This window comes from Vulpes lagopus, chromosome 10, assembly GCF_018345385.1.
Source record: "Vulpes lagopus strain Blue_001 chromosome 10, ASM1834538v1, whole genome shotgun sequence".
Taxonomy (NCBI): Eukaryota; Metazoa; Chordata; class Mammalia; order Carnivora; family Canidae; genus Vulpes; species Vulpes lagopus.
The window spans coordinates 3,177,545-3,197,488 of NC_054833.1; the positions used below are offsets into that span (position 1 = coordinate 3,177,545).

The 19,944-nt window shown below is 45.0% G+C and overlaps 1 protein-coding gene across 7 annotated transcripts in view; it reads left to right on the forward strand.

Moving 5' to 3' along the window:
• Window positions 1–19,944, forward strand: part of RIPOR2 (RHO family interacting cell polarization regulator 2) — a 220,819-nt gene that overhangs the window by 166,395 nt on the left and 34,480 nt on the right. For all 7 annotated transcript variants that reach the window (XM_041770239.1, XM_041770244.1, XM_041770246.1 and 4 more), the window contains exons 6-11: window positions 690–743; window positions 4,532–4,681; window positions 8,294–8,357; window positions 17,191–17,234; window positions 18,659–18,784; window positions 18,972–19,120. In XM_041770239.1, coding sequence (XP_041626173.1) covers window positions 690–743; window positions 4,532–4,681; window positions 8,294–8,357; window positions 17,191–17,234; window positions 18,659–18,784; window positions 18,972–19,120 — 587 coding nt within the window. The remainder of the gene's footprint in view (window positions 1–689; window positions 744–4,531; window positions 4,682–8,293; window positions 8,358–17,190; window positions 17,235–18,658; window positions 18,785–18,971; window positions 19,121–19,944) is intronic.

Consider the following 19,944-nt stretch of genomic DNA (forward strand, 5'->3'; position numbering starts at 1 on the left):
TTTTTTTTCTGTTCGTTTAAAACTTGTATTTAATACTTCATGACAAAACTCTTCTAGGCTTCTTTTAAATGTAGATTTCGTTTTTATTTATTCATATATGCTGCTACTCCCTCCCCATGCCTTCCCATGGATACATAATTTTATGCTGAATCATGGTGTAATGTTTTTTGAAGACATTTGGAAGGGTAATTAAATTTAAGGCATGTAATAACAATATTTATAACTTAAACAAAGAGATGACACATGAACCACTGTGATTATCTTTGAGCATGCACCGACAGTAGTTTCAAAATGCACCCCCGTTTCAGAGACACTGAAATGTAGGGAGGTGAGTTCACTTTAGAGATGATAAAATATATTACTCTGAAGGATTAGAAGTATACCCCATCGTAATACTGTCCTACCAGAAATCCAATGAATTCCATTCGATTGGCTTCCCTCGATGTTCAACACAAGGATTCCAATAACTAACTCAAGTTCATCTCTCGGAATATTTATTTGATATTTTAGAAAATACTCTCCAAGTTGTTATTAGAGAATCTCTGAAATAGCCAAGATTGGAAGAAAGGGGAAAGAGTTAGCATTTTCTGGTAATTTTGAGTATGAGATAAGCAGAAGTCTTGCCAGTCTTCTAGACATGTTAAACTATAAATGGCTGTACTTTTTCAAACTTATCCTTTTAATTCCAGCAAATTAAAACAATTGAAAGGTACATGAGACGCCTGGAGTTTCACATTAGTAAGGTAAGTTCCTGGCTTTGGTGTTTCCTTTCTTAGCCGCTAATCAATCTGCCTCTGGCCCAAGCATGGCACCTAGTCTATGGAGAATTTCTTACCTGATTGACTCTTAAGCTGATTAGCGATGAAGCCCTCCAACAGGCAGTAAAAGTGGAAGAAATAAAGAAAAGAGCCTGACAATCTGGCACAGCTCTGACTCTACTTCGGTTCAACGAACATTTATGGTTCAATGAACATTTACGTGCCTCCCCAAGAGTTTGTGCCTCCTGGTGGGCTTTTAATCCTGGTGTAGTCTTAGTAAAGATAGAACCAAGCTGACTCCCCAAGAAATTTCACACTTGCATAACTTGTCCCTCTTGCCACGCATACAACTTGGCAGCCTGTAAAATTCTTCATGAAGGCCTTGAAAGTACTGATGGACAGCTGCCCTGTACGTCCCCAACTTTCTCAAGCTCTTGGTTCCTTCTACCCTTCCTCACATGGCATTGTTTCCAGGCACCTTTCTACCTTTGTCACCCCCATATGTGGGTTGTTTTGTCAAGATCCCTGACACCCAGCCCCAAACCCTATAAATCGTTCACTAATGGTCCAACCAGGCAAGAGACTAGAGGCTTCAGCCAATCTCTCTACTAGGAGTCCGAAGCCTTAGGTTCCAGTCAACATGCTCTCTGGGCTATATCACCTATACAGACCTTGGTTTTCCACCCTGTAAAATGGGGCTGGGAGGTGCACATGATCAATCTAAATGGTCCTAAGAATTTTTTCATTTTAAAATTCTGTGATTTATATGCTTATAAACACATGCATATGCAACTGCCTTTGCATGTTCCCACTTTGCAAAAGATCTATTGCCTGGGCGAATCTGAAATTGCTCCAATTTCTTTAAACTCCATAAATAAGACAATGACATGCATTCAAAGGGATTTGTGTGGCAAGCAAGTGTTGGCAAATTACTCTGTTTAGTTTGAAACACAGCAAGAAAACAAGATCCCTATCAGGTAGGAGTGTATTTATCCATCATGTGTCCATTTTGTCAGACATGACAATCCTGGTAGTTATGAAAGGTTGAGGGCAGACTGTTTGCAGTACCTTATGCATAGCATGCCTCACAAATGATATTTAACTGAATAAGTCCATCAGTTGATTTGATGAGAACCCTTGCTGATGTATGGATGAGACCAATGCTTGCCTACAGATGGGTCCGTTCCCACTCCAGTGAATACATAGTTAACCCTTATCCTACTGGTTAACTCCATCTGGCTAGGATAGATTGGTATTGAAATGAAAACAAAGAATTAACTCTTCTGTAAATGCAGAGTAACAGACTGTATGTTTAGGGCTAAACTATGTCCCCGTGAGCAGTTTCCTGTAGAGCGGATTATAGTCTCAGATGTTAGCAAACCGGTAGTGGGGAAAAGGAAAGAAGAGGCAGTCTCCCAAGGGACCCCATGGATGAAACAGTCTAGCCTGCCCTGGAAGAGGGATCAGCTCTTGTGTTTCTAGGGGGTTTGTGGGCACCTTCCCCAGTAGAACGATCTGCAATGTTTAGGTAAAATTTCAGATTCCAGCCCAGACTAACCTACTGAATTGCCATCTCGGAGGAAGCCATGGGCGTCAGCATTTTAACAAGCTCACCAGATAAGTCTTAGCTTAGTTTTAAAGTAGGGCAACCACCTTCTTTGCCAGTCACCAACCCAAAGATTTCATCAGCAGATTCGCCACTCTTGACTTTACATCTCCCTCTCAATCGGGGTCAAATCCATTGACCCCACAGATGGAAGGCTGCTTTCCAGAGTTTGGCAATCGCTGTCAGCAAAATGGATGAGTTGTTGAAGGACAGAGCAACAGAAAATCCTTAAACCTGAGAAAAATTTCCAGTCTCTTAATGTTCATCTTCTAACCTGAGCATGATTGATGTCTCTGCAGAGACGGCAACGGTGCAAAATTCCACTTACTCGAACAAGTTTTGTCATGAGCACCCAAAAACTTGCCTGCAGAACAAAAGAGGGATCTTCAACTCTGAAACTCATTATATTCCATCTCCACTTCTTCTGATTTTACAGCCTTGTGAGGGAACAAAGTTTGCACTGAAATGAAAAATTCAAGTCATCCTAGACAGATTCCCGCCTTGCGGAAGTCGTGCATTCCCTTAGCTGGTGTTTAGTGTCCTTTGCATCTACCTGCAAGTTCTGTAGTTACCTGGGGAGTGTGTTAATAATGGAGGAGAGAGCACAGGACTGTGGACATGGATGTGATCAGGAATGACCAGGTGTTGTCGACCTGGGCACCATTGATATTTAGAGATAGTCTTTTATTGTAGGGTGCTATCCTCCATACTGCGGGGTGTTTGGCAGCATCCTTGACCTCTGTGCCTACCAGATGGTAGTAATACCTCCCAGTCATGATGCTAGAAAAAAAAATGGCTCCAGCTTTTGCCAAATGTCCCCTGCGTGTCAAAAATTACCTTGGGTTGATTGAGAATTGCTGTCTTAGGGACCGTAAGTGATTATCAGACTTACAGAATGAGTATGATCAATAGTCATTTGCAAACAGGGTATTATTGTTTAGAAGTGTAAGTGTAGATATACAGCAGAAAAATGCTTACCTCCAGTATTTTTATTTGTGTTTTTGGTGGCAGTATGATTCACACACAAAAAAACTGCACAGTTCCTAGGTGTTTGGTTTGATCAAATATTGACCATTGTGCTTCACCCTCATTTTATTTTAAAGATTTTATTTATTTGAGAGAGAGAGAAAGAGCATATGATAATAGAGAGGGGCAGAGGGAAAGGGAGAAGCAGACTCCCCCCTAACCAGGGAACCTGATGCGAAACTCAATCCAAGGACCCCAGGATCACGACCTGAGCCAAAGGCAGATGCTTAACTGACTGAGCCACCAAGGCGCCCCTCTTCACCCTCATTTTATTTTTTTTTAATTTTTTATTTATTTATGATAGTCACAGAGAGAGAGAGAGAGAGGCAGAGACATAGGCAGAGGGAGAAGCAGGCTCCATGCACCGGGAGCCTGATGTGGGATTCGATCCCGGGTCTCCAGGATCGCGCCCTGGGCCAAAGGCAAGCGCCAAACCACTGCGCCACCCAGGGATCCCTTCACCCTCATTTTAAGACTCATTTAATAACTTTGTTCTCGGGCAGCCACAGTGGCGCAGCGGTTTAGCGTCTCCTGCAGCGCGGGGTGTGATCCTGGAGACCCGGGATGGAGTCCCACGTCGGGCTCCCTGCATGGAGCCTGCTTCTCCCTCTGCCTGTGTCTCTGCCTCTCTCTCTCTCTCTCTCTCTCTCTCTCTTTCTCTCAATAAATAAATAAGTCTTTAAAAAAATAACTTTGTTCTCTCTACTGTTGAGGCTCTTTATTGAAAATGATTTTTATAAAGTGTTGCCTCAAGTTCTTTTTTAAAAAAATGCTAAACGTAGATGTGTGAATATCACCTTGTGATAGTACTTTTAAAGTGATAATGGCCTCGTGGAAACCCTTCCTGTGTTTGTTCCTTATGTGGAAGATTCTGGTCTTCGTCATCCAGTACTTGGCTCACACAGCTCACCAATGTTAAGTTCATTTTCATTTTGTGTCATTGGAAAGGCAGGCTCAGGTAAAAATATGCTTTGAAATAGAAAAATGGACTCCAGTGCCTCAAAGATGATTGGCCTCCATCTAAAAGTATGACACTTCTATAGGAATCTCTTTGATGAGGTCAGAAATACCTTTAAGAACTTCATACTGGCCTGTGTAACTTCTTTCAAATGGGATTAAATACTGACATGCCTTCCAACAGGTAGATGAACTCTATGAAGCATATTGTATCCAAAGACGCCTCCAAGATGGTGCCAGCAAAATGAAGCAGGCCTTCGCAGCCTCGCCCACCAGCAGAGCTGCCCGGGAGAGCCTGTCAGAGATCAGCCGCAGCTACAGGGAGTACACGGAGGTACGTGCTGGTCAGCTCGGCAGCTCACTTCTGCAGGGCTTGTGCAGCCTGTAGCCTCATCCTACTCTTTAGGGAGATGTTTAACTATTTGATTCTTACATTGTTTTGAGGGCATCTGGAATTAAGATGACTTTCAGGTAGTTCTGTCAGTTGGTTATATTTTGGTTCAGAGTCTTCACTGGACTCCGCTACCTTCGTTGGCTTTTGTTGGTCCCTGATCATCACCTGCCAGGCAGTCATCTCCTAGTGCCTTGGAACATGCTTGCTCATGGATATGTAAAGCTACAAGATTTGAGATGCTATGAACCCATTCACTGACCAAGACTTACACTCTGTGTGCTCCATGCTGCCTTGTAGTCTTTGCCACGGCTAGGCTACAAATGCTTGTCGAAAATTTCAGTGACTGCATGTGTAAGCCACAATGCCCTGGTTTTTGATGTCTTGAGTTCCCTTCTACATTTTCTAGCATACAGTCTAATTTCACTTTATTCCTGGAAGTTGAACAGACTTAGTGGTTAAGATGCTACCCTGGGTGTTGAGTATCACTAATGTTCCTCCCTGGGACTATTTCATCATAAGAAAGTCCCCTTCTGTCTTAAAGGAGGCAAGATAAAGAACTCTGAGCAGAAGTGTACTTCCCTGGCTTCTGTCTCTGAGGCCCATGCACATGACAGAAGGAGGTCTTCACTCTTCCTAGGGTCACCTGATACCAAGTGTCTTGGATGAAAGACTGAATTATTAAAGCAGCATGTCTCACTAACCAATGAGTCTGCTCAGAGATCGAATTTCGTAAATGAAGTCATTGGCCTCATGAGGGTTCGTGAGGGTCTGCTGGACAGTTCCCAGAGCCGAGCATCTGTCTCAGCCCTGCAGGAGTAGGGACCTCATGGGTCACCTTGTATGGTCACTCCAGCAGCACCTCTGGTCTGAACCATTTATCTCTTCCATGGTCTGAAACAGGGCTTCTCTATCTATGCCCCCTTTCAGAAGAATGCTTTTTAAATGCATAAAATAAAATACCCAGAATCTAGGAATTCAAAGGAAATCCATTATGTTGAAATAGTTATTTCAGTATTAGCAGCACAGTTATCAAAATATCTTATAAAGCAAAGTATTTTGATACACTACTGTGCTTTGTCTATACCACGTTATTAGCACATTGAAATTCCGTTATAAGCTCTAGCAGTGCCACTAGTTATTTGAAGTTATAAAATGTTAAAGTAGCAAAAAGTAGAAATGATTTTTCAAGGTATCTGGAACCAGTGATGTGGCGTGAACACACATGTGATTTCTATTAGTGTGAGAGTCTCAGGCACGAGTCATACTGCTGGGGCTTACTTTCTACATTTGTGATACTTCTACACGACACATTTCAATTAGAGGTTGTAACATAATGAGGACTTTGTTTTTCCCCATCCAAATTTATGGACCCAGGGGTTGAGACTCCCGGGCTTAGAAGCAGCCCTGGTTCATGGGACCTATTTGTGCATGGCCCTGAAATGAAAGAACATTTAAAACAGTCGTTCAGAGCCCACGAGCAGATAACTGACAGCAGTCTGGAGATGCTTCTGCTCTAGAACACTTGCTGCCTGTTTCAGAAACACCTGTCCTTGCTCAGGTGCCAGCACATGGCATCATACTTTGCTCACAAGTTCAAAGACGTAGAGTACAGTTTCAGGAAGCAGAACTGTGCCTTGGAGAGGAAGGAAGCTGGGCTTCTGTGGCGTCCTACCTCACTCTCTGTGGTGTCCTACCTCACTTGACATCAGGTGGTTTTATATCTTCACGTTACTGCAAAGCCAGGATTTTCTCACAAAGAACATTTTGGGCAAGAGGCTCCAGGGGCTTCTGCCGGGGGCAGCAGTACTCATCAACAGCTGCCTGGTGAGATGGAAGAGAATCCTGCCTATAGAAGTCCTCACCTGCTAAGCTAGCTGCCCCCCTAGGTTTTTTGAAGACACTAGTGGCAACCCTGGCTTGTATGATAACATCGCTGATGTTTGGGTGAGTGAGACACGTGGTGCTCAAAGAAAAGTGCTTTATGATATGAGACTTTGTTTTCAAAGCTTTCAAGCAGTACAGAGCTCAGACTTCAGGAAGTTTTGAAATTTCCAGGTTTGCTAAGCTGTTCAAGGTACTAACAGCTCACACGGTGGGAGGAAGGCAGTACCATTCCCTTTGCACCCCAGCAACACAACAGGAGAGTGATCTTTTGGAGCAGAACAGAGGTGCAAATAAAAACCAGAAGCTGTCACCTTACTAATCAATCCTCAAGTCCTCAGCACACAAAATGCAAATGGGAGCAAACCCTGCCAGCACTCACTGGGCTGGCCACCCCAGGCCCCCGCCCCCCAGCATGGAGGCGGGCTGCAGAGGGAGAAGCCCGCAGATGCCACCCCCTCCCCAGCACCGGGGTGGGGTTGGGCGCGACTGCTTCCTGTGGCAGATGTGGTTTCCAAACTGAAGCTGTTGAAGCTGGAGCAAATCAACATAAAGGTTGAGACTAGTATAATAAACAGCATCTATCTTTACCAGTTGGTAATATTTTGCCATATTTGCTTTCCTTCTCTCGCAAAGGCTCAATTTTTTCTTTCATTATTATTTTCTTTTTATTGCTGAGTCATTTGACCATAAGTAGTAGACATTGTGACACTTCACCCCATAAGTATTTTAGCACAGAGCCCATAGTGGTCATGTGTCATCTGTGTATCCCCTGCACAAACACACACCATTCCCACAACTGAGAAAAGTAATCAACTTAGGGAGTTATCGAATAGCCAGTGCATTCTCAGGCATCCCGTATTTGGTCCAGTCATGACTTCTATAACGTTTTGTTATCCTTCAAATCAGGATCTAATGGAAGGTAACAGGTGTCATTTAGTTTTTATGTCTCTTTAGCCTCTTTTGTTTAAAACTTTTTCCCCACAACATTACCATTTTATAGAATCCAGGCCACTTCTCATAGAATATCACGTTCTGGATTCGTCTGCTGATGATATAATTTGATGAGATAATTGATATAACATCTGAAGGCAGCACAGCAAGTCTTCTGTTGTAGGGGGTCCCAAAGACAGCAACTTAAGAAACCTGATATTCTCCACTTAGGAGAAGACTGCTTTCCTTCTTTTTTTGAAAAAATATTTTTTATTTATTTCTTTGAGAGAGAGACCATGAGCAAGGGGGAATGGCAGAGGTAGAGAGAGAAGCAGGCTCCCTACTGAACAGGGATCTCAACCCGGGGCTCGATTCCAGGACCCCAGAATCATGACCTGAGCTGAAGGCAGATGCTCCACTGACTGAGCCTCAGGTGCCCCCAAACTGCTTCCTTCTTACCTAGCATCCCAACCCTCATCATTGTGCATGGAAATAAGTGAACGTGTCCCTCTGTGCTCTGAATGTCCCATACACCAGAAGGGTCGTGTAGACTCGGGGGAAACGTTTCACCCACAATGCTTCACAGGCACTGCCGTGTAACTCCCTGCCAACAGGTAAATGCCTCCCCTTGTTCAAGCCTCAAGCCTTGCTTGTCTGCAGCTGCTAGAACGTCATGTGCTTTGAGTTGCTGTGTGACAGAAGCCTAGAACTGATGCCAATCTTCTGTACTTTTCACAGAACATGTGCACCATTGAAGCAGAGCTGGAGAATCTGCTGGGGGAGTTCTCCATCAAGATGAAAGGTATTATTCAGAGTAGGGAGCCATGTCCACAGACAGAGCTCCTTGAAGTTTGAGTGCACATGCTATTTTAATTTTCTTGCCAAGACACTGTGCCGCCCGCACTTTCCTCTCCCAGTTTGTGAATATATTGCTGTCCTAGAACCTTCTTGTCCTGACACTCACCTGCGCCCTTAAATCTTTATTATGGGGGGATCTCAAACGTACACAGAAGTGAAGAGAATGTTACAGTGAACCCCACATCACCCAGATTTCATAATTAGCAAGGCTCTGGCACATTGGTTTCATCTGTTTTTCTCTTTGATGATACATAACCCAGACACATGAGTCTGTCTGTGTGTATTTCAATAGGCACCCCTTAAAGAATGGGGGCTTCTTTTTTTTTAAAGACCTTTTATTTATTTATGATAGACATAGAGAGAGAGAGAGAGAGAGAGGGGGGCAGAGACACAGGCAGAGGGAGAAGCAGGCTCCATGCCGGGAGCCTGACATGGGACTCCAGGACCGCGCCCTGGGCCAAAGGCAGGTGCTAAACCACTGAGCCACCCAGGGATCCCAGAATGGGGGCTTCTTACCTAACCACAAAGCCAAGTATTATCACGTCCAATAAAATTAATATGCCTTTGTTATTAATCCACTCCATTATCCAATTTCCCCAGCGGTCTCAAAAATGCTTTGTACCATTGCTTAGCTCACACCGGGGTCCAGATAAGGTCCATGTGTCATAACTGGTCATCAGGTGTCTCTCTCGGGCTCCCTTCCATCTGAAACAGACCCTTCCTGTTTTCCTCCTACCTCTACTTGGTGTAGAAACTGCTGTTGTACAGAATGGCCCACATTCTCGATTTGTCTCTTGGCTTCTTTGTGGTGTCATTTCAGCTGCTCCTTTGTGCTCATGTTTTCCACCAACTACCCACCCGCTCCTTGATTTTATTTATTTGTAAGTGGAAAACCCACAGAGGACTGTGCATTTTCCTCCTTTTCCCTAGTGCATTTCTGGGGTTTGCTCTGGAAGGTTCCAGCCTAGAAGCATGATTGGTTTCTCTCTGTACGGTGGCACCTTCAGAACAAAGGAGGCATGCCAGCTTTAGGAAACGGAGTGTCCCCCAGGTGCTGCCGGCAGAGCTCTCAGCTCCTCAGAGGCAGGTCCGCTTGTCTTGAGTTTGGGCTGATTAACTGACGCAGACAAGAGATTGTCAGCGTTCTGCAGCCGCTAGACCCCTGGGTTGTTGCTAATGGGGACTTAATCACCCTTTCCACTCTCTCCTCGACTCTTTTCAATTAAGGGAGTAGAGAAGGGGCACTGTTGTTCTTTTTTAAGTGCTCAACAGGAGAGCTTCGTTTTGGAGTGAGTCATCTTGGTCTGCAGGGCAAGGTCTCTGTCGGGCACTAGGTGCCCCGTGAGAACGAGAGGGCCACTCTGAATGGATTATTCCTGGAATAACGTCGGCCTCGACCTTCACCTTCCCCAGCACTGCTTCCTTCTCTTGGGCAGACCTGAGTGTAACTCTGTTACTCAGTGTTGAATCTCAACACTTGCTGCCCCACTAAGCTTCGTCCATTTCTCGTTATTGTCTTCATGTTGGGTCCTCACCTGAGTCAGAGGCTCCAGAACTGCCTGGGCCCTGCCCCAGACCCAGAAAGGCAGAGTGGACCCTAGAAGATTTTTTTTTAAGACTCTCAGGATGATTTCAGCAGCAGCCTGATTCTAGAAAACAGCTGCCCGGAATCAGTGTTCCCCCGACCTCGGCACCATCCATCCGGACTGGGCCGGTCTCTCAGTTCAAGAGCCTCGGGTCACACGCATCTCACTGTTAACACGCAGAGTGCCAGGTTGCCCCGATTTCAGATGCTCACTGTTACCTAATGCATCCGTTTTGGGCAGGGTGATGATTTCCCCCGTTTTATTAGTGGGAAAGGGTGTTCAGTGACTTGTCTCAGAAGTCACATAGTGAGTTAGAGTCCAGCTTGAGTCTGAATTCCAGGGCTCCTGCTCCTAGTCCATCCCCATGCCCAGTCTCCTATGAGGAGGAGAGTTCTTTTTTTTTTTTTTTTTAAGATTTTATTTATTTATTCACAAGAGACACACAGAGAGAGGCAGAGACTTAGGCAGAGGGAGAAGCAGGCTCCTTATGGGGAGCCCAATGCTGGCCAATCCCAGGACCCCGGGATCACACCAAAGGTAGTGCCACACCAGGTGCCCCAAGTAGGGGAGTTCTAACAGAGCAGAGCCCATACTAGAAGCTGTTGCTCAAAGCACGGCCTCTTCCTCTGTGGGAGGGTCTTCTCTGACCCAGAACACAGGCCTGTGGGTGAGGAGCTTCAGGCATGGTGGCAAATGAGAGGATGATGCTGGTGCCCACCCTCCACCCCCATCTACAGAGGGATCTGGGCACCAGCTACATAATAGCACGTCCTACAAGGTCATCCTGGTGGGCTGACAGGGCCTCCCATTCACCGAGCTTTTCATCTTTGCCTCTCCCTGTTCTCTCTCTCCCACCTGGTCCACTTCCATAGCTTTTGTCTGGGCTCTCGGTTTCCCCTAGTGGGACTCGAGGCCTGAAACTTACTCTCTCTTTTCATTATAGATTATTCTCCCTTTTCACTTCCCTAATCTAACATGAAAAGCCAGAAATGACAACTATGAAGCCTTTCAAAGGGAACACCCCCTTGGAAGTCTTCCTCTCCTGAGGAAGGGAAGACATCTCACACTGCCAAGAAATTTCACATCTTTGCAATCAGCTATTTTCTTATCTGTTATTCCTTCTGATAAAACATAAGCACCCCCAGCAAACAACACTGACATAAGCTGAGGATATTTCATAATTTTCTCAGACCTGGTAACCCAACTTCCTCCTGCCACACCCTCCACACTTCCCGTTTTACCCCACCCAACACAGAATAAACAACCCTTTTGGGCGTATGTATGTGTGTGTGTGTGTGTGTGTGTGGCCCCTGGGGGTGCAGATGCATTGGTGATAAAAACAACTGATGGGTTACAGTGCCAAGCACTAGGCTGAATCCTGCTGAACGGCCCCTGGTCTTGACTCCCCGAGTCCCCTGGAGAAAAGTGGACACGTGAGCCAATATGCTCTAATTCAATGGAACAAATGACCAATGGGGTGGCCAGATCCAGAGCCCCCTGCCCCAGGGTAAGAGCAGGAGGGGGAGTGCCACTCACCTGTCTCGGGGGAGGGAAGCAGGAAGGAAGCAGGAAGGCTTCCCAGGGTAACCTTTGAATTAGAACCAGAGGGACTGCTCTGGGTGGATGAACAGCAGGGGAATAGCATTCACCAAAGAGGGAAAAGCATGTTGAAAAATCTGCCTTGAATGTCAGGCTACAGGGGGAGCACTGTGTTAACCAGGACCTACGTGAAAAGATGTGATTTCTGAAGGAAAACTATTTCTTCTCCTAGCTACTGCTTCATTCCAGTGAGGTTCCAGGTGGGGTGGATCTCCAACCCTTGCCTGCCTCTCCAGCTTGCAGGGCAGGCCAGGCCTTGGCAGAGGGAAGAGCTACCTGGGAGCTAGTAAATCTGCATTATTTATGCCTGGTCAATAAATCAGGAAGGCCTGTAACAGAGCTCCCGGCCCTTCAGCTGCTTGGCTATTTTCCTTGGAATAGAAAGTGTGACTTCCTTAGCTTCATAATTGTTCTACCCAGTGCTAAACACCATTAAAATTGTCACGAATACCCAGCCATCCTTTTCTGTGTGTATATGCTGTCAACATGTGTGATATTTTTTATCTTTGGAAAGGAAGATCATCATAGAAGTAGCAAAAACTGGGGAGCATTCTTCTGGCAGAGAAGTCTCTGAGCCAAGAAAGGAAAGGGTGGGTGGCTACATACTGTGGCGTCGGGGACTGCCAAACAAGGGCATTTGATCAGTAATAGGTGTTTACAGTAAAACAGCCAAAAGGTACAGGAAGATGCACCACAGAAATAAAAGCCCCCTGCCCTGACCATTCCTGGTTGCTAACCTCCCGATGGTCTGTAGAGTGGCCAGGATGAAAGCTTTCTAGACAGTGCAACCAACAGCAATCGCAAAACTTCTGAGAAAACATGAAGCTTTCCCCAGCTGTGAAAATCCCAGCAGGCCTCTGGCCAGGTTTAAAAGACAACAAGCTGTAACTCTAATTGCCCCACTGTTGGTTTCAGTTCTGCAACCAGTACAGTGATGGGCTTAGACCAGCAGCTAGAACTTTAGGAAACACAGCACCAGGACTGCCTCTGCCTGGCTGGCGCCAGTTGACTCCATTATGGTTGTAATCAGGCCCACTATAAGCAATTTCGAGACATTTCACTTTAATAACATGGGCTTGTAAACTCAAAAACATCAGTACCAAGTACCTTTCTCCCAGTTGGATAAGTTCAGATATGAAATTTTTGGTAATTTTGAGAGGGGAAAAAACCTTCAAAAGATTTTCCCCTTTACATGTCTTTATCCAGCACTGATTCCAGGTCAGTTGCTTAGGGGATTTTTTTGTTTTTTAACCAGGCTTCTGTTGTAATTGCAGAGGTAATCTGGCAATGGATGAAACCTAAACTAATTTGCAGAGGTTTTATTTTATTTTACTTTTTTAAAGATCTACATTTATTTTAGGGAGACCACTTGAGTATGAGTAGGGGGAGGGGCAGAGAGAATCCTGAAGCAGACTCTCTACTTGTCCAGAGCCCCACAAGGGGTGGATCTCATGACCCTGAAATCATGATGAAGAGTTGGGTGCCCAACCAACTAAGCTGCTCGGTGCCCCTTTGCAGAGGTTTTATTTTTTTAAGATTATATTTATTTATTCATGAGAAACACAGAGAGGGGCACAGACATGCACAGAGGGAGAAGCAGGCTCCCCACAGGAGCCTGATGCGGGACTGAATCCCAGGACCCCAGGATCACAACCTGAGCCACAGGCAGATGCTCAACCACTGAGCCACTCAGGTGCCCTTTGCAGAAGTTTTAAAGTGCACTTTGGATTTTCTTAGAATTGGCATGTCTGACCATTCTGACTTACAAAAACCAGTGAATTGTGCTTTTTTTTAATGACATATTGGAAAAAAAAAGACTAAATCTTCCAGAAAATGATTAGTGAAAACTGACTTTTTAAATTCTACTCTTATTTCAGGAAATCTTTTAAAGTGCCTTGTTGTGTTCTAGTTGTTAGAAGAGTCCCAGGTGGCCTGACTCTCCCGTAGGGAGGCAGAGGGAGCTGGTGAGTTGCTGCCATCTACTGGCAGGTAGTGGTAGGTGCTTTTTAAAGCCTCCCGGGACCCGGTCTATCTTCTTAATTAACCCTGGCTAGTCAGTCACAAAAGGCAGAATAAATTGTGTGATTGTGATACCACCCTCGTCATCTTTACACGGGTTAAATCATGTTTAAACTAATATGAAAACATGTTTCAAGGGACACCTGGGTGCCTCAGTGGTTGAGCACTCGGTTCAGGTCGTGATCCTGGTCCTGGGATCGAGTCCTGCATGGGGCTCCCGGCAGGGAGCCTGCTTCTCCCTCTGCCTGTGTCTCTGCCTCTCTCTGTGTGTCTCTCATGAATAAGTAAATAAAAATCTTTTTTAAAATAATAAATAAACTGATATGAAAAGAACTTAGACTTCAAGGATCGTGAATGGCAGCTTGAGGAAACTGAACCACCCAGGACTCTGCTGCCCAAATGGACATCCTGTGTGTGAAGGGACTAGGAGTCTCAGGGCTGCTGTTGTGCCAGCTGTGCAGTTATTTCCTCTCCAGCCGCCTCTATCAAAAGTGAGGGGTTATTCTTCTCGAATCCGTTTTAGATTTTTAAATGATACCTTCTCATTTTTTTTTTTAAATACAGGCAAAGATACCAGAAATTTTAAAGGCACAATATAATCTCTCCACCATGTCACAAATACCCAAGTAGCCTTTTTTCTGCATATACACTGCCTGCCCGCCGATACCTGTGACCTTTTTCATATATTTTTTCTTTTCAAATAAACACATGATATTTGAAAAAATCCAATAAAAATTACTATTTAACGTCCAAAAATTTCACTTTCTTCATAATCCCAGATTATCACAGATAATTATTTTATCTACCTTTGGTAAATAAAACATACCTTTGGTATGTTTTTCTAGAATTTTTTCCTATGGATACATTTTTTAAAAGATTTTATTTATTTATTCATGAGAGACACAGAGAGGTGGAAACATAGGCAGGCAGGCTCTCTGTGGGGAGCCCAATGCAGGACTGGATCCCAGGACCCCAGGATCATGACCTGAACCGAAGACAGGCACTCAGCCACTGAGCCACCCAGGCGCCCCTGGATACATTTTTATATAGCGGAGGTCACACTTGAATTTTGTCTTTTTGCTTTTTTACTTAATATTAGTTTATAAACATTATCTTATTAAAGACATCTAAACATCTGTACCGAATTCTTCTTTTTTTTATTGAAGTTTGGTTGACACATGGTGTTACATTAGTTTCAAGTGTACAACAGAATGATTGGACAAAGTTATATGTCATGCTGTGCTCAGCATGACTGTAGCTCCCATCTGTCCTCATATAACGCTATGACAGTATCATCGACTATATTCCCAATGCTGTACTTTCTACCCCCATCACTTATTTATTCCATAACTGAAAGTCTGTATCTCCCACTCCCCTGCACCCATCTTGCCCATCCCCCACCCCTCTGGCATCCATTAGTTTGTCCTATGTATGTATGGTTCTGCTTCTGCTTTTTGTTTATTCATTTGTTTTGTTTTTAGATTCCACATATAAATGGCATCATGGTGTTTGTCTTTCTCAGCCTGACTTACTTCACATAGCATCATACGCTCTAGCTTCTTCCATGTTCTCACAAATGGCAAGATCTCATCCTTTTTAAGGCTGAGTAATATTCCATTTTATATAAACATTTGTACTGAATCCTTAAGTGCAATTCTTTATCCTAAAATTGTATTGGTTCTTTTCATTAGAAAATGAGAACGTCCTAAAGATTTTTTTGCCCATTTTTATTAAATGTGTTTCATTCCTTGATTAAAATATTGTCTGTGGCTTTGTTTTGTGATTGTCATAGAAACAAAGCCAAGATTACTGATAAGCCTCTGTTGATGAGTTTATTCCATTAGGTTTATTGTGCATGTATGACGTGTGTACCTTCCTCCCCACAACTTTATTCATGCTTGACACACAGTAGGTATTCTGAAAATATTGCTGAGTGAATACAGGCCACTCCCTCCACCCAGAAGCGCCCTTTCTCCCATGCCTTCATTTGCCTGGGGTGATATGACACTCTGTTGTTCAAATGCTCCCTTCCTCCATGAAACTATCCTACATTAAATGGGACAGAATTTCTTGTTTGATTATATAAGTAATACAGTCTTACAAAAATTCAAAATATAGGAAAGAACCTCCTTTTACTGTCTCTTCATTACTGTTCTCCTCTTCAATGTGTATCAATTTGCTGTTGTTTCATACAGATAAGTCTTTTAAATTAGCTGTATATGGTGCATGCTGAATCAACAGTATTATCCCACTGCCGAATATATAATTATTACAGATTAAGCACGTACTATGGACCTAATGCAATCAATTGTCTTTACAAACAGTTCTGTGAGGAGGACACTGTTAACTCCCTTCTAAAGGTGAAGACACTGCAGCTAATATCTTGAGGCGGCTCACTGGAGGATAAAACAGAAATCAGCTTCAGCCTTAGCTTCCCGCACTGCCTCTAGTCCTTGTCCGTTTCGTCTCTGTGGACATTAACTGCATTTTGTTCTGTTTTCTGGGTATCAGTGAAGTCTCTCTTAATTTCCAGATTGTTACCCCAGTGCATAGATCCTCCCACACAAATGAGTCTCCATAAATATCTACAGAAAGAAAGAAAAGGACTGATTAAACCTAGGGTCCCTGGGATGGCCCACAGCAGTGGTGTGACGTGACTTATTCTTGGGGCTACACCAAATATGGGGCTGGATCTCAGACTGCGCAGACCCAGCTAGGAATGACGTGCCGATGGCGTGATCAAAAGGGGGCCCCATCTCCATCTGGAGACTGTGGGCTGTGGTTGTTTGGTTTGGTTGGTTTTGTTTTCTTTTTCTTTTTTTAAAGACTTTATTTATTTATTCATAAGAGACACACAGAGAGAGGCAGAGACACAGGCAGAGGCAGAAGCAGGCTCCACGCAGGGGGACCGATGTGGGACTCGATCCCGGGACTCCAGGATCACGCCCTGAGCAGAAGGCAGGCGCCCAACTGCTGAGCCACCCAGGCATCCCACGGTTTTGTTTTCTTAATCACTGGCTTTGTGTAGATGATAATCCATTTTAAGTGGTTTCAAAAAACAGTAGATGGTGGTATCATTATGCCCCGTAAATAGGAGAAGGAAAACACAGGAGTGGGTGAATCGGAGACAAAGTAGAACATGACCATGGATTCTTTACCCAAATGAGAAAAAAAAAAAAAATCACAAATCTTGGGACAGAAAGAAAAACAAGAGAGCAGTTTGTTTTCATGGGAATATTTTGAGTAAATAAGTGAATATATCTTTCTGGCCCTAATTCTCTGATCCTGGAGTCTGGGTGGATTTCCCACGGGCCAAAGGCACAGAGAGCTCTAGCCCCTGCCCAGCAGCTGTCTCCGCCCCAGAAAGCACCTGTGATTAGCCCAGCCAGGAATGTTTACTCCTGCCTGGACAGATGGGATTCCCAGCAAAGGCTGTGCCCTCCGGCGGCCCTCTAAAACTACTGCACGAGCTTTCACCAAGGTCTGACGCTTCGGGTTGGTAAATGTGCCAGGGTGGGTGTGTGAAGAGTGGAGACCTATTCTGCCCCTCATGCCCCTGCTGCTTGCCTGCAGGTCTGGCTGGATTTGCTCGCCTCTGTCCTGGAGATCAGTATGAAGTAAGTATCATGTCGGTCTGTGTGTTGGGATTGAGGGTTTGAGGGGCAGGTGTCAGTTGCCATTGTTTTATCAAAATTTCAAATTGCCTTTTTTTTTCTTTTATATTTGTTTATTTTGAAAAAAAAAAAAAAGCCATTGAGAAAGTTTGAGAAGATGCCCACATACTCTTCATCCAGACACCAATTTTAGGAATTTTTAACATTATGCCACATTTGCTTTATTATTACTACTATAATTGTTGTTATTTTGCTGAACCCATTTTAGACTAATGGGCAGACATCAGGACCTCTCGCCCCTCAATTATTTTCCTAAAAATGGAAGGACATGCTCTTCTATTAGCATTGTGCAATTCTCAACATAGCTAACTTAACATTGGCCCTTTAGCTACCATTGCTTGTTATACATCTATATTCAGATTTTCCCTAGTGTCCTAATGTTGTCCTGATAGTGGTCTTTTCTCCTGAAGCAAGAGCCAATCTAGAATCATGATCGTAAATATCATGGATTGAAGAATACTAGACTCTAGACCTTTCTTTAGAAAGATACACTCCATGAAGTAAAAAGCCTTTTATCTTTTCCCACTTCAGAGGGAACTTCCCTAATTATTTCATCCAAATTTCTCCTCTAATACCCTCTGTGATCATTCTTCTTGGGGAGGGCAGGGGAAGGAGTATCTTTCTGTCTGAGCAAAGAGAGAGTGGGAGACTCTCTCCTGGGAATATGTCAGATTTCAGAATCCGCCCAGTTCTGTCTTCCTCATCCAGGAGGAGGGGAACTTACTTTTTTGCTTCTGGCAGCTAAGTGGATTTTAGCTGGTGGTTTCTCCTCCCTGCATTTGTTTTATGGGTTTCTTTTTTGAAGATTTTTAAAATTTATTTGAGAGAGTGATCAAGCATGAGAGAGAGACAGAGAGAAAGAGCGAGAGAGAGCACAAGCATGGAGGAGAGGGAGACCCAGACTCCTCGCTGAGCAGGGAGCCCTAAGCAGACTCGATCCCAGGACCCTGAGATCAGGACCTGAGCTGAGGGCAGATGCTTAACCCACGGAGCCTCCCAGGAGCCCGAGTTCTCCTCCCTGTAAAAAACTGGGGAGTCCAATGAGACTCACAGGGGAAGGAACTGGTCACCGTGACCGTGGTGATATGGAGGATGCGATGTGATGATCTTTTCCCACAGCAGACCCTCCATGCCCTCTTTGAGGGGAGCAGACCCCACTCCCCTTTGAAAGCCTCTTTCGCACTCCCCATCTGCTCCACCCCCTGGACCCCAGGCAATTTAGAAGAATCCATCAAAAGGATGGGTTGAGGATGATGCAGCAGGGGAGGACAGGCACCTGCTTTGCTTCCCTGCCTTTTTATCTTGGTGTTTGGACAAGGAAGGCAGGGGAGGGCCCTAGAGACTGAGGTTTGGTGTCTTCTCCCCAGATCTTCATGAAGTACGGCCGACAGAGGTGGAAACTAAAAGGCAAGATAGAAGCCAACGGCAGGCAGAGCTGGGATGGGGAAGAGGTGGTGTTCCTGCCCCTGATCGTCGGATTCATCTCCATCAAGGTTCAGTATTGTCACTGCCATTCCTGGCCCGTGCCTGGCTGACCCACTGGTGGGGACCTTTGGGCGTGACTCTCGCCTGCCACTCCCACCCCTGCCTTGCAGGTCACCCTGCACCCCGAGCCCGTGGCAAAGAGCATCACTCTGGCGCAGCTCCCCATAAGGCCTTCCCTCCCTCCTCTTTCACCAGGTCACAGAACTCAAAGGGCTGGCAACTCACCTCCTGGTTGGCAGCGTGACCTGTGAGACCAAAGAGCTGTTCGCCGCCCGACCTCAGGTGATGGCAGTCGACATCAATGACCTTGGCACCATCAAGCTGAGCCTGGAGATCACCTGGTAGTAAGTGGTCCTTCTCAGTTTTGTCATGTTAGAGACACATGGTGCAGCCTGGTGCTGTTCTGGGGGTGGCGCTTAGACCATCAGCGTCCCCAGGGAGCTGGTCACAGAAGGAGACTCTCAGAGCATCCCATCGAGTCCCGGGTGGGAACCTCACAGGGCCCAGAGATCTGTCCATGGGCTCACCGAGTAATGTTCATGGACCATCATCTCCATAAATTGGAGAAGCCTCTATCTTATCATTGTTCTCCTCTTCCGCTTCCTATTTTATTTTTTTTTAACATTTTATTTATTTATTCATGAGAGACAGAGAGAGAGGCAGAGATATAGACAGAGGGAGAAGCAGGCTCCATGCAGGGAGTCCAGTGTGGGACTCGATCCCAGGACCCCAGGATCACAGCCTGAGCCAAAGGCAGATGCCCAATCACTGAGCCACCCAGGTGCCCCTCCACTTCCTATTTTAAAATATTTTATCCAGCTGCCTTCCCTCCCTGTCAACCTTTAAGTATATATAAAGAAATATAGTTCTTAAGGTAATTTGGAAAGAAAATCACTGTCCAGGAGGAGATATCTTGCCCTTGGAAAGATCCCGATTCTCACTATGGTGTTTCCATCGCCTGTCCTCCTTTAGCTCAAATAGCAAATGCTGCTTGGGGAAATTTTCCATATCCTTCACACTCTGCTGAAATAGAACATTTCCAATGGGCAAGAGACACCTTTTGTCAGAGCAGTGAGCTTCAAGGTGGTTTTCTTGAAGGGTCGCAGCTTATTAAACACTGGTTGCCCACAAAGCTTGATGCCAGGCCCCTCGAGGGGCTTGATGCCAT